Source organism: Globicephala melas, chromosome 7 (genome assembly GCF_963455315.2).
Source record: "Globicephala melas chromosome 7, mGloMel1.2, whole genome shotgun sequence".
Taxonomy (NCBI): domain Eukaryota; kingdom Metazoa; phylum Chordata; class Mammalia; order Artiodactyla; family Delphinidae; genus Globicephala; species Globicephala melas.
Genome location: NC_083320.1, coordinates 21,274,173 through 21,289,577, shown reverse-complemented (window position 1 = coordinate 21,289,577; position 15,405 = coordinate 21,274,173). Strand labels below are relative to the sequence as shown.

Sequence of the window (15,405 nt, the reverse complement as noted above, 5' to 3'; positions counted from 1 at the left end):
TTATTCCTAATTCAATTAAACTCACCTTCATAAACATTTATTAAGCATCTGCTGTACACAAGGTGACACAAAGTTTTAAAATAAAAGACATGCATAAAAAACTATAATAATGGAGAAAACATTACCACCGTTCATATTTGCTATGAAAGGCCCCTAAAGGTTTGTCCCAACTTACACCCAGATCCTACCAATACGAATGTTAATAGACAACAAGAATTATGCGAATGGGTTTTTAGTTTCCCACTCATTTATAGTACTTCTTTCTCCATAACACTCACAGGGATGCAGAAACAGGTCAAAACCCTGGAAATTTTCCATGCGAGTTCTACAAATGTAAAAGGACCAGGTAAATCTTCCCCTATAAACCCTCCTGTAATTCTCCATGCTGCCATCTCATGGGCTTCCGTTGTAAATGAAGTGCAGTTTCTTCGGAGATGGGACTAAGGATCTGACATAGGTTAGAAAGCTTTCTTTCACTCAACACAGGGAAAGTTGCTGCAGCAACAAAGCCTGTGCAGACTGAGATCTTAAAGGGCCACTGCAGTACTCAAATTGGAGGTTTAAACAGGCTCGAGGCTGAACTCTAAACCTGTCAGGGCGCTGCTAAATTGAGCAGTAAGCCCTCCCTTCTCTTGACTAGCATAAGCCAAACTGCACAATTACTGTCTAACTCTTTCATTTGATCTCATTAAGCATTGCTACTTGATTTATTAGCTTGAAAACCATGGAAAAGAGCAGAGGCTATTACATATATTTCCTGACTCATCTAAAAGGAGTAATTTAAATAAATGATTAAAATGGAAGCGTTTTGGGCTTCCCTGGTGGCACAGTGGTTGAGAGTCCGCCTGCCGATGCAGCGGACACGGGTTCGTGCCCCGGTCCGGGAGGATCCCACATGCTGCGGAGCGGCTGGGCCCGTGAGCCATGGCCGCTGAGCCTGCGCGTCCGGAGCCTGTGCTCCGCAGCGGGAGAGGCCACAACAGTGAGAGGCCGCGTACCGCAAAAAAAAAAAAAAAAAGAAAAAAGAAATCTGGAATCATGCATTGGGTTTCCAGGGAAGCAGATTCTGAGATGGAGTGAGCTTACAGAAGGTTAGCAGGAATTATTTGTGGCTTACAGGAGGCCTAGTGGGGAGTACTCACAGGTATAGGAGGTCTACAGGGGAGCACTTACGGCTTGCAGGAAGCCTACTAGGGGGCACTCGTGGCTTACAGGAGGCCTAGGGGGAAGCACTCATGGAATCAACACCTGTGGAAGGGAAGGGAGGAAAAGGGAACAGGGCTGGGCTTCAGCCAGCCCTAGGGGAACTTCATGGCTGAGCGGTTTGGGTTGGTAAGAGAGGGCTGAGCCTTTCTACTCCCATGATAATCAACCTCTGGATGAGGGCCACCTGGGAAGGGAACATGACCTTGGCTAGGGCAGCTCTCTTCAGCTGAGGCTGTCCAGCAGGGGGCTGACAGATGAGGGCTGTCTGCTGGCAGCACTTCTAGTAGCCGGCCCAGTAACTCTCCTCCTGAGGGAGGATCTGCGTGGCACGTCATAGCATCCACTGCCCAGCAGCCCCTAGACCTAAATGCATCCCTGTGGTTGTTCCACGAGCTCAGAATTTCCTTCCTCTGGAAATGCAGGAATTCTTTTATCAGATTACTTTAAAATAAGATAGGCTGAACTTTATGTTTTTCCTTCCTTTATTTTACTGTGGTAAAATATGTTAAGTCCTCCAGGCATTATCACAAAATCCTTCTGCTCTTAGGAGGGAACATTCTAGAAATCAAGGCTCAGAGAATTCTGTCCAACAGTGGAGGCAATGCCACCTATGTTAAATTGATTAAAAATACATGCTGCAATTTGGATGAACCTCAAAAACTTACGGTAGGTGAAGAAGGCCAGACACAAAAGGTCACATGTTGCATGATTCCATTTACATGACATATCCCGAGTGGGTAAATCCATAGGGATAGAATTCCACCTGGTTGTTGCCAGGGCTGCAGGGAGGAGAAATGAGGAGCAACTGATTAATAAATATAGAGTTTCCCTTTGGGAATATTTTGGAACTGGATAGAGATGGTGGTTGCAGAGCACTGTGATATACTAAATGCCACTGAATCGTTCATTTAAAAGTGGTTAATTTTATGTTACGTCAATTTCACCTCAGTTTTTTAAAATGAGTTTTTAAAAAAATCATCTTCTTTGGAGGCAGTCTGTTATATTAAAATTAACCCTCTACTGGAAATTCCCTGGCAGTCCAGTGGTTAGGACTCTGTGCTTTCACTGCCCAGGGCCTGGGTTCAATCCCTGGTTGGGATTGAAAAAAAAAAATTAACCCTCTACTGTAGGAGCCTCCCGCTTTTGAGTAACTGGATATTACCAAAACATTGTAACTCTGTCCTCAGAGTAAATTTAGATTACATAAGGCAAGTCAGGTAAAACTCTGTATTTAAAGTCAAGCATCCTACTCAAGTAGATACTGAATAGATACAAAATTATGTATAACTATAAGCAACTGATTTAAACGGGGCAAGTAATTTCTGTTTACAACTAAAGGATATTTTCCTACAAAAGGAGTTTGGAGTATTGTGATTAATACAGCCTTAACAATTTTTTGAAATAAAAATAATGTTCAGATATTTCAGAATCTCCAAAATGATTTGGAAAGGCACACTTCAAACAAACAATTTTTTTAAATACTTGATGAAAAACATTCATCTTTTACTGGTAAAAACATGAAGAACTGCATCTGAATACTTTGCTTTAATGTGTCTGGTGTTTGGTGACAAGAAAGACAGAGTAACAGTGTAAATATATTTGTTTGAAGCTAAACGTTATGTGAATTAAGCTATATTTAAACAAATAACTCCCTTTACCCCTACGACCACTCCACCACTATTACCCAGCATAGTCTGAAATTCATAAGAGAAATTTAACTTTGAAGTAAAAGGAACAGTCCAAAAACCATGAAACAGTTAAGATACCAGGACCTTCAAGTGTCGATTTAAAATATGCCTAACAGGGAATTCCCTGGTGGCGCACTGGTTAAGAATCCGCCTGCCAATGCAGGGGACACGGGTTTAAGCCCTGGTCTGGGAAGATCCTACATGCCGTGGAGCAACTAAGCCTGCGCTCTAGAGCCCATGAGCCACAACTACTGAAGCCTGAGTGCCACAACTACTGAAGCCCACGTGCCTAGAGCCCATGCTCCCAACAAGAGAAGCCACTGCAATGAGAAGCCCACACACCGCAACGAAGAGTAGCCCCCGCTCACAACTAGAGAAGCCCGCACACCAGTGAAGACCCAACACAGACATACATACATACATACATACATACATACATTAAAAAAATATGCCTAACAGCAAAAGTCCATGTTCTAGGCAAGTGAGTGTCAAATCAATTATCCTCTCCTCCATCCTCTCTGATAAAAGAACCATTTATAAATTTCATTGTTTTTCTAAAGCATTCCAAATTTGAAGTTTCTGTACAAAATACTTTCTGAATTTCAAAACATATTTAAAACCTATTATATAATGAAATTTAAAATTTTAATGTTTATCTGAATTTTCAAGAACGCAATTTTCTTTTTTTCTCTTCAGTACAGTTATTCCAGACTAAAAATTTTAAATTTGAGACATGGCATTTTGAATTCCATACAAGAATTTGTATTTCTGCACTAAAACTAACAAGCTAAAGTTTCATGTAAATATGATATAAAACATGTGCTTTATATTTTTTTTTAAACATCTTTATTGGAGTATAATTGCTTTACAATGGTATGTTAGTTTCAGCTTCACAACAAAATGAATCAGTTATATATATACATATGTTCCCATATCTCTTCCCGCTTGCGTCTCCCTCCCTCCCACCCTCATGTGCTTTATATTGAAATAAACTACATTTGAAGTGTGTTATGTTTGTAAACCAAAGTTGTCTTTTAGAAATAGACTCCAAAAAACTTAGTCCAAAAATATATACAAATCAACAGCAAAGTTTCCACTTGATCTTTCCAGGCAGGATTTAAATGTGTCATATCTTGATGCTTTCCCAGTTATAGTGTATTAATTTAATTCTGCTTGATCTTGATATATTCTGGATATTTTCTCAAATATACTTGAATTTTGAAAATTTGAATTTGTATAGCATCATGGAAGGTGATATAAAGAAGGACTGAGGCTGCTAAGTTAGGGCAGCCAAGGCAAATGATTAAAACCAGGCAGGAAGTGTAATAAACAATTCCCACTGCCAAGAGGCTGGCGCTCCAGGTCTAGCAACTCAAACCTGTTTGCAGGTGTAGAAACTCAAACTTGTTATCCAGCTGTCCAAAGTTCTCAGAATTCAAGGATGCCGAATTATGTTCACAAACTCACCAGAAATTGAAGGATGCTGTCTAGACTTACATAAAACTCTCAAGCACGGGACTTCCCTGGTGGTATAGTCGTTGGGAATCTGCCTGCCAATGCAGGGGACATGGGTTCAATCCATGGTCCAGGAAGATCCCACATTCCGTGGAGCAACTAAGCCCGTGTGCCACAACTACTGAAACCTGTGCACTCTAGGGCCTGCGAGCCACAACTACTGAGCCTGCATGCTCCAACTACTGAAGCCTGCATGCCTAGAGCCCATGCTCCACAACAAGAGAAGCCACCACAATGAGAAGCCCGCACACCGCAACAAAGAGTAGCCCCTGCTTGCCGCAACTAGAGAAAGCCCACGTACAGCAACAAAGACCCAACGCAGCCAAAAATAAAATTAATTAATTAATTAAACTCCCAAGCTGGCTGAAAATTCCTATGGGCCAGAGCAGGCCATTAGCTCCCTTTAGCAAAGCTGCCCAGAAAATCAAATTTTTGAATTTATTTTTGGACATGGTTTTGGAGGAAAGGGAGATAGATGGTTTAATGAATTTAGCACTGAGAGTCTGATGCATCCTTCTGCAAAAGAGGGATGTATATGCCAAGCAAAGTGAACATTTGTAGCCCTTGGATGGGGCATGTGCCTTATGGCTAGTGGTAGGTGGGCACTACTGTTGGTGGCCACATGGGGTTTTCTTACACTACCACGGTGGATCACTCTCCCACTTTTGACAGTGATATATGTTTTTCTGTTCGCATTAATATTTTCAGTCAGATTAAAATTAACTTTCTGTGAAATGGCAGGACATTTGGAATCTACCCTAAAATACTTAAAACTCAAGTAGGGGAGGGGGCTTCCCTGGTGGCGCAGTGGTTGAGAGTCTGCCTGCTGATGCAGGGGACACGGGTTCGTGCCCCAGTCCGGGAAGTTCCCACATGCCGCGAAGCGACTGGGCCCGTGAGCCATGGCCGCTGAGCCTGCGCGTCCGGAGCCTGTGCTCTGCAACGGGAGAGGCCACAACAGTGAGAGGCCCGCGTACCGCAAAAAAAAAAAAAAAAAAAAAAAACTCAAGTAGGGGAGAAAGACAGATTTGGAAAAATATAGATCATCGTTAAAGCTGGGCAGTGGATATTATTATATTATTCTCTTTACTTTAACGTGTGTTCGAATAGTTCCATTAAAGTTTTTTTTTTTAATTATTTCTTGATGTCTTGGTTCTGGTCTTTCTCAGTATACTGCATTGGGCACAGGCTCTAAAACTAAAGTCCTTTAGTTCAAATCCCACTTCTGCCATTTGCTAACTGAGATCTTAAACAAGTTACTTGATCTGTTTGTACCAGTTTCCTCATTGTAAAACACTGGTACTGATGAAATCTACCTCATGTGGTTTTCATAAGGTTAAAAATAATATCATGCATGGAAGGTGCTTGGCTGTGTCTGGCATATAGTACTAGCTCAATAAATGCTACCTATTATTATCTATCACGTACTGATTCTATAGTTTAACTTTGTGGGCATTGTATTTCTACTCTCCAATATGAGCTCATAAGCCAACTACAAGGCCCATTCCCCCCCCCCACACACACACACTTTGCTAGCTCATCAAAATCTGCTCTTCTGTATTCCACTGAAATCTCTGTAGTTTTCATTCCTCCAAGTAAAATAGTAAGAACTAATTAAAAAGAATCAGATAAAGGCACCCACCCTCCCGGTCGCCTAATCTCCATCCCAACAATACAGGAGAACGTTGCTCCATCTCTTCTTCCTCCCCTCCACAGTCAATCCCACTAACACCAAATCCAGACTCAATGCCTTACAGGTGAATCTTCCTCCCGGAAGAAATAGACTATTCCTCTTGGTTCATCTGAAAACAAGAAGCTGAAGAAATCTAAGAAAACAAGCTTTGATATACAGCTCTGACTTCAGAACATTAAAATTACAGGGTAAGGAATTCTGAATTACATCTACTCTGAATCACCCATAGAAATGACTTTTTAAAAATCTTTGCTATTTAAGTCCACGATGATTATTAGCATTTGAAAGAAGGTGACTCTGTTGAGTCACACTTAGAACTATAAACTCTAAATAAATTTGTGCTTCAGTCAGGACGATGAAAAAGAAACTGAGTGATCAAAACATGCACGTGAAACCAGGAATATTGTTTTTACTTTGCTGATTTGTTCGAGTTGTTCCACATTTACCAATTGGATATCATCTTCCCATTCGATACATGAACTCAAGTACATCAACGCTACCAGAATAATTGGACTAGAGTCCATCTCTGGCAAGCCTCCATGTGTACTCAACTGACTTGTGCTGGAGCTGACTAATTGGTAATATTGACTAAGCCAGTGTGGGAGGCTGGCCAGGAGCGTGTGGGTTATGTCCAGGGTCTGCAGGGCAGAATTCAGTTTAAGAAGCAATGGCTTTGTACCACTAAATACATATTCCATATTGAAGCTGAGCTTCCACGCCCTCTGCCACACCTGTGTACTCCCATAACCACTGGCTGTCCAGTGCAAATTGCCTCCTGTTTCTCCCAAATAACCTTTATTTATAACTGACTAACTCTTGTCCATGTTACCCTCTACCCAAGTAATTAATGAGACCATTTTTATTTTATAATTTTTTATTTTGGGAATTTCTAAACTTATCCAAAGGTAGAGAGCACAGTAGCATTAGCCATATAACATATAATGTATCTGCCACCTTGCTTAAACAATTATTACCACGCTTCCAATGTGGTTTCACCTGCTTCCCCCCCCACCACCATTTTTTTCTAAACTGGAGTATTTTAAGGCAAATCCCAATACGAACATTTCTTCCCTAATGGGTAAAGGTATTTTAGAAAAATGTAACTGCCATGCCATTAGCACATCTAACAAAATGACCAGTAATTCTCTGACATTACCTACTAATACCCAGTCCATATTCAAATTCCTCAATTGTCTCAAAGCTGTCACAAGAGCAAGTAAGTGGTAGAAGCTGGGATTTGAACCCAGGCAGTTGGGACTCCAGCAGACCCTAAAATCTATAACTCACGGAACGAGAGAGTTCACCAAGAGCTCTGCATAAACAAGACGAAAAGACAATCCTCAGAATGGGAGAAAATATTTGCAAACGAATCAACAGACAAAGGATTAATCTCCAAAATATATAAACAGCTCATGCAGCTCAATATTAAAGAAACAAACAACCCAATCCAAAAATGGGCAGAAGACCTATATAGACATTTCTCCAAAGAAGACATACAGATGGCCAAGAAGCACATGAAAAGCTGCTCAACGTCACTAATTATTAGAGAAATGCAAATCAAAACTACAATGAGGTATCACCTCACACCAGTTAGAATGGGCATCATCAGAAAATCTACAAACAACAAATGCTGGAGAGGGTGTGAAGAAAAGGGAACCCTCTTGCACTGTTGGTGGGAATGTAAATTGATACAGCCACTGTGGAGAACAGTATGGAGGTTCCTTAAAAAACTAAAAATAGAACTACCATATGATCCAGCAATCCCACTACAGGGCACATACCCAGAGAAAACCATAATTCAAAAAGACACATGCACCCCAATGTTCATTGCAGCACTATTTACAATAGCCAGGTCATGGAAGCAACCTAGATGCCCATCGACAGATGAATGGATAAAGAAGATGTGGTACATATATACAATGGAATATTACTCAGCCATAAAAAGGAACGAAATTGGGTCATTTGTAGAGGCATGGATGGATCTAGAGACTGTCATACAGAGTAAAGTAAGTCAGAAAGAGAAAAACAAATATCGCATATTAACGCATATATGTGGAACCTAGAAAAATGATACAGATGAACTGGTTTGCAGGGCAGAAATAGAGACACAGATGTAGAGAACAAACGTATGGACACCAAGGGGGGAAAGCCGTGGGGGGGTGGGGTTGGTGGTGTGATGAACTGGGCGATTGGGATTGACATGTATACACTGATGTGTATAAAATTGGTGACTAATAAAAACCTGCTGTATAAAAAAATAAAATAAAATTCAAAAAAAAAAACCCCAAAACAAATGTGGCCAATGGTAACTTTCACAGGTACAGCATCTAGCCCCGTGGCAGCCATGAAAATGCACTGTTTACATCTCCTGCCATGGGGAACAGAGCTGACTGACAGCTCCAGCTGCGGCACCGGTGGATCCACCACTGCATTTGCCCTTGGGCTGCTCCCACCTAGACTGAGCACAGCTAAGCTGTTAATTCACACCCATTCCTGAGAGACCAATGGGTGACTTTGGCCCCAAAACTTGGGCAGCAGATGCGTCAGCCTGGTGGACACTTCCTCCGACTGTGCGGCGGCCTGAGACTCTTCCTACCCAGGCCTCCTTCCTTCCCTCTCTCCTTCACCATTGTCAGAACTTCATTATAGCCACATTCAGGGGTGGCCCTGTAAGACAGTGGAGTGGGAAAAATCTTTCTCAGAGGCAGTCTGCAGGCAGTGCAGCTGGTATCCACACTGGAAAAAAGGAAGCCCAAGGTGAGAATGTACAGATTCCTGCACAGTGGCCCAAGGTCTGGTTCTTTGGCCAAGAACCTGGAAGGAAAAGGACTGAAAGATTGGAAACCAGGGGGTCTGAGGTAGAGACATATGGATAAACACAGAGGAGTGGGCACAACGTGTTTATTTCTGTCTCACACAGTAATGCTCCCCAGAAGGCATCCACCATGGAAGAGGGACAGAACAACCAAGCAGAAAAGAAGACTCAGCCCGTCAGTGTTGCTCGGGCTTCCTCGTCGGCCACCGCAGAACTGGCACCATGGGCTCAGGGATGGAGGAAAGCAGAAATCCAGCATGTAACCCCGATTACCCAAGGCCCATATAGTTAGTGCTGCCTCTGAATGTCCAATCTGTCCACACAGAGACCAACGCTGAGCACCGAGATGGCACATTCCTCGTGGTGAACAAGCGCTGCTGGACGGCAAGTCGACACGTGAGCCAGTTATGGATGTATTGCTTCTCTGCTCCTTGAAAATGGATCCAGGCCCTTTACTACGTAGCTCCTCCTTTGCCAGCTAGCACCAAAGCTTTGTCAGTAGAGGGCGATGGAGAGACGCGGGAGGAAAAGGGTTTTGCTTCTTGACTCCTGTACTGCCCGCCACCTGGCAGCCCCCAGGCAGCAGTGCACCTTGGCCAGCAGCTGCAGCAGCTGCCCCCCCCCCCCGGCACCCTAGAGGGCAGATTTCTAGCAAATTCCACCAGCAGAGCACCACAGATGACGAGTGACTTCTCTGCCATCCAGTGAACCACAGCCATGCCCTCCCTCAGCCCTTGGGCGGAGGGGTGCGTGGATGGGCAATTCTCTATCAGCCCTGTATAGCTACTCCTTCTGTCTACTATTCCTGTATCCTTTAAAGTTCTCTTTACTTCCTACTAGCCATCCCCTGTTAGAGTTAATAATTCTTTATATTAAACTTTCCCTGTTCAAATGATTGCATAGTATCTGTGTCACACCTTACAGTGAGAGAAGTGATAGATACCATTCCAGGTAAGAGTTTACCTTTCCTGTTCACAGGAACTCAGACATCACTGCTATCTAGGAGCTTATATAAGATGGGATCCACAGGTGTGGAATCCTGTGCCCCAGCGTCCAACCAGGTGATCAGAGTGGATCATGGAACCATTGATTGTGTCACACCCCACATTTCGAGAAGCAGCCAGCCTCACAGAGGACTACAACAGCCAAGGCACAGCTGAGGTGCCACCCACCATCTGAAAGGATGGAGAACTGTTCTTCAGGACGCGTGTCCCCATTGGCTTTGGGAACACGCTGGGAATCGAGGAGTGGAAGAGGGAGTGGCTCTACTTGCCATCGCTCCCTAAGATCCACCATGGGACTCTGTCCTCCCCGTCCCTGCAATTCTGGGCTCTGCGGCGTTGGAGGTCCTTGTCCCAAAGGGGCAACTCTTGTCAAGGGACACAGCAAGGTTCCATTAAACTAAACTGTGTCTGATTCTAGGGCACTTTAGACTCCCTGTGACCAGGTACCAGCTGGTGAGAAAAGGAGTTGCCATCACCGGCAGAAGGAGTCAGAGCTGCTCTTCTACAGTGGGGACAGGGAGGGACAGGGAACCAGGTGACCCACTGAATGCCTCCTGATACCCTTTTGCCCCACTGTGACTGTGTTTGCGCACGTGTGGCAACCGTGGCTACAGTCCAAGGTGTTTCCTGCCCATTCCTCTCTTCCTCCTCTTTTTTTTTTTTTTTTTGCGGTACGCGGGCCTCTCACTGTTGTGGCGTCTCCCGTTGCGGAGCACAGGCTCCGGACGCGCAGGCTCCGCGGCCATGGCTCACGGGCCCAGCTGCTCCGCGGCATGTGAGATCTTCCCGTACCGGAGCACGAACCCGTGTCCCCTGCATCGGCAGGCGGACTCTCAACCACTGCGCCACCAGGGAAGCCCTCTTCCTCCTTCTTTTACAAGTCTCAGACTCCATCACAGTCTGAAGGCTGTGGATGCCTTCTCAGGCTCCCTGCCCTTTACGCTCCACGGGCACATTCCCCAGAAGTCTCAAGCACATCTTACTCTTCCCTGGCATCTTCTTCTCTGAGGACCTGAACTAACACAAGCCACGAACCTAAAGAGCAGTGTGTGTGGAAGGGGGTGACAAAGGTCACCTTATCAACAACCTCTTTTAACATGATTATAGAATTGCTTTTGTTTTTCTCAAGATGTCTTTTTCTTCCTGTTATATGCCTTTAGTACCATGACCTTATCCTCTGTAGCACCTAAAATAATGGAGAATTCTATGCTGGAGAGGAGAAAGGGAATCCTCCTATCCTGCTAGTGGAAATGTAAATTGGTGTAGCCACTATGGAAAATAGCATGGAGGTTCTTTAAAACAACTAAAAAGAGAGCTGCCATATGATTCAGCAATCCCACACCTGGACATATATCTGGAAAAGATGAAGACTCTAATTCGAAAAGATACATATACCCCAATGTTTACAGCAGCACTATTTACAATAGCCAAGACATGGAAGCAACCTAAATGTCCATCAATAGATGAATGGATAAAGAAGATGTGGTACATATATACAACAGAATACTCCTCAGCCATAAAAAAGAATGAAATAATGCCATTTGCAGCAACATGGACGGACCTAGAGATTATCATACTAAATGAAATAAGTCAGACAGAGAAAGACAAATATCATATGACATCACTTACATGTAGAATCTTAAAAAATGATACAAATGAACCTATTTACAAAACAGAAAGAGACACAGAAAACAAATTTATGGTTACCAAAGGGGAAAGGCGGGGATAAATTAGGAGTCTGGAATTAACAGATACACACTAGTATATATTCAATATCTTATAATAACCTATAGTGGAAAAAGAATCTGAAAAAGGATGTGTGTGTGTGTGTGTGTGTGTGTGTGTGTGTGTGTATGAAACTGAATTGCTTTGCTGTACACCTGAAACTAACACAACATTGTAAATCAACTATACTTCAATAAAAATAAATAAATAAAACAAAAAAAAGATTATTTGGGAATTTTAAATTTCTGTGCGTATTTTTTTTCACTACTGAACTCCCACCATAATGCTGAGCACATAGTAGGGGCTCCAAACTATTAGCTGAATGAATGAGTCAGGCTGTTCAGGAACATCCAATCTACAGCAAAATTTACCAAGTGCAGTAGCAGAAGAACATTATTGACAAGACATTACTATGACACACACAGAAATCCTGGAGAGCAGACTTATATTTCTAGAGCACAGATAATGATCAGCTGTACAGTGACAGTCGAACAAGAAGATCTAATAAGGAGCTGGAGCTGAGTTTAGTGCTACGTAGGGCAGCCTCCATGTCTTAAACAGAAATAAGCAAATGTCAACCTATGGAGATATAAGGGGTTGTCAGCAGTCACCAACACGAAGCAATTTGAAAAGCAAGCCCTGCTTCTTCCATCTTCCGCACCAACCTGTGCCGGGGCCACAGGTTGTAATTCTTAGAAGCTTGTAATTCTTAGAAGCTGTGGCTTGTAATTCTTAGAAGCTGTGATGTTATCATCTCCAGAAGGCTACTGTTAAAATGTAGTCTAGGAGGAAAGGAAGATTTCTGATCTTTCCACATTCACAGAATGAGGACAACGTTTAAGTGAACATGGGCTCACTCTCAAGGGTGGCCTTGCACTTGTTCACTTCTGAGAGTGAGCACCTCCTTACATGGGGCCCAAACCAAGGCAGCTCATTGGCCTCATCCTAGTCCCAGACCTGCTTGGGATGCTGCAAAAATTACAGATTCTGGGCCCCCTACCCCAGAGCTTGGTCAATCATATACTTTGAACTGACTGTTACTGATAAAGAAACTGCTTCACTTCAAGAGGGAATAGTCTCTTTAAAGAGGTTTGATTAAGAGGAGAAATGAACATACAGAGTTTGTAGGTGGCATGTCATAAATCGGGACTGATTGCCAGAAAGGATAAACTGAAGGAAGAAAGCAGAACCCTAATACAACTGCATAAATTTTAAATAAAAAATTTTTTTGCATAAAAAGGAGAAACATGGAGAAAGAGGAATCTTTGGCTAAGAAATCAAGACACATATCAAGCACTGCAAAAAATACTACTTGTGACTTTATTTTTCTTTTTAATTAAGAGGGTTTACACAAAATTGGCTTCATGAACAAACCACACAGCAATAATTACATAAAGCTTTACTGATCCAAAAGCATTATATCTGCCACCAAAAATGATTCTTTGTATATTTCTGTTGTAAAAATCATAATGATGCCACAATTTAGATTTACTGCCTACCTTTACAATTAAATATTAAATCCTTTTGGGAGATCATGATACCCCTACCATTAAATTGAAATATTTCACTTTTCAAATACCATTCTTAGAAATAAAAAGTATAATCATAAAGTATGTTAACTTCCATTCCTAAAAATTTTTTTGATCACAAGCTAAAGGGCATTTGTTGGGACTTAAAAATGCATTTATTTCAGGAATAGTTTTTGCATAGATGTAATTGATAACATTAAAAAATCAGAATGTAAGTTTTCCATACAGATTATATGTTCCTGTAAAGTATAGAAGTGCATTGTTGAGATGTTAAGGTATTTGGGGACAAAGGACACTTCCATGTTTCCTTAGCCAAGAGCTTGCCTCTTTGCTTAGAAGACTCTTTAATCCTTTTGACAAAAGAAAGGTCCCCTACTCCCTCGGGCCAGTTGTCATGATCTGTTAAGTAAGTGGAAAACCTCAGGTCAGACGCAAATCTATTAACCTCATTAGTCCTCTTAGTTTCCACCAAACCATTTTGTCATTTTCCCTGGTTCACCCCTTTTCTCAGCAAGAAAAAAGAAATTACTGGGACGAATGGCAAAGGTTTTGAAAAAAACCTCAATTTGAATCCCATCTCCGCCACTTAGTAGCTTTTGTAGAAGTTACTTCTACAGATTTGGAGAAGTTACTCTTCCTGTGCCTCAGTTTCCTCATCTATTAAAGGGGATAACAACATCTATCTGTTAAAGTTGAGAGAGTTAATGTGATTCCTATGTACAGTGCTGGACATAATGTAGACATTCAATCTTACGTCCTTAATAATAACATCTTCTAAAACATGCTTACTTTGTACCAGACACTTAGAGTTGCCCACACCCCCAGCAGCCAGTCTCCCATCTCCTCTCTCCAACAGCCTCAGTTTCCATTTAGAAAACCATGAGGTTCTGGGGAAGTGACCCTACTCAGATCAATGACTGATCTAAGTCATAAGTGCACTCTGTTCCCCTGGCTGGGGTTAGTGGTTGAGGATGGACACTTGCATAAGCTGGTCCCAAGCAGAGGGAGTCTCAGAATTTGGTTAGAAATGCTGAGACAAAGTCATTCCCTCCCCTCTGTCTCTGTCCAGGTGGATGTGAACAAAGAAGCCTGTAGCTGCAGGTGCAGCAGGCAGCCATCCTGCTACCAGGAGAGTCCATCTTACAATATGGCCAACATCATAGCAGCAAAAACAGAGGGAAAAGGAAAAAAATGCCCTTGATGAGATCACTGAGCTGCAGAGTCAAGTCTCACCTGTTATTTGAGACAACAAATTCCTTCATTGCTTAAGCCAGTTTGAGTTGTAGCTAAAAGCATCCTATCTGACACAGGACTTTAAACATGCATTAACTAATCTAATCTTCCCAACAGCTGATGAAATGAATACTATAAGGGACCTCACTTTATAGAAAAGAACATGAAGGCTTCCAGAAATGAATTTTCCCAAGAACATCAGCTAATAAGGGTATAGCCAAGCTTCCATCCCAGGCATTCTCACTGCAGGGCTGGCAATCTTACAGAAAACTTTAGAAGGAAAGGCTGACTATGCCTGCTCATTATTTGGGGGCAGTATATTCTTAAAAGATGGGTGTGGCTGCTTTTTTCAAAAACTTAAAACCTGTTTTTTGTACTGATGAAAAAACTGTGTTAGAATTACAAAAGAAAACCATTTCACTGGAGGCCTGGAGAAGCACTCACCTCGAGTTTTTTTTTTCTTCTTTAAAAAGGAAAAACGATGTACCTCACTTTAACAAATACTGACTCAACTCCACTGGTGAGGGAAATGGAAAGATTTTCCCCCCACCCTTGCTACATTAAATACTATCAGAAAACAATACTGTATAACCATGTAGGCATTTCTGTGTTTCCAAATGAGATCCTTAAAGCCACAGTATCTTATGCACGTCACCACACTGGTGCTATTAGTAAAGAAAGATACGGGAGGGGAAAATAATAAGTGATATTACAGATCCAAACTAATCAGTGATTAATGCAAAGAAGGTCTGAACCCTTGATAAGACTATTAGCACATAAAAGAGTAGGTTGAAAAGAGTAGGTCCCTGATGTTAAATTCAAGTACACATATGTTACATCAACCACATTTTAATTCACTAGCAGCCATTTAATCAACTATCTTTAGCAACAGTTCAAATACATTTGAATTTCATATTCTTTTCTACATTTTGGGAGTGATTAGCTTGGACATGCCTTGAATCCATGGATGTGTCTTGTCATTTGTTAAATCAGGATG

The 15,405-nt window shown here is 42.2% G+C and overlaps 1 protein-coding gene and 1 long non-coding RNA gene across 2 annotated transcripts in view; both read right to left on the bottom strand.

Annotated features, from left to right (window-relative positions):
• Window positions 1-1,870: 1,870 nt before the first annotated feature.
• The window catches only part of LOC138842755 (uncharacterized), a 59,211-nt gene continuing 45,676 nt past the window's right edge, over window positions 1,871-15,405 (bottom strand). The window contains exon 3 of the long non-coding RNA XR_011377572.1: window positions 1,871-1,985. This is a non-coding gene — a long non-coding RNA (uncharacterized lncRNA). The remainder of the gene's footprint in view (window positions 1,986-15,405) is intronic.
• Window positions 12,953-15,405, bottom strand: part of PECR (peroxisomal trans-2-enoyl-CoA reductase) — a 30,750-nt gene continuing 28,297 nt past the window's right edge. The window contains exon 9 of the mRNA XM_060302642.1: window positions 12,953-13,574. Within this exon, the coding sequence (XP_060158625.1) occupies window positions 13,405-13,574 (170 nt within the window). The 3' untranslated portion in view covers window positions 12,953-13,404. The remainder of the gene's footprint in view (window positions 13,575-15,405) is intronic.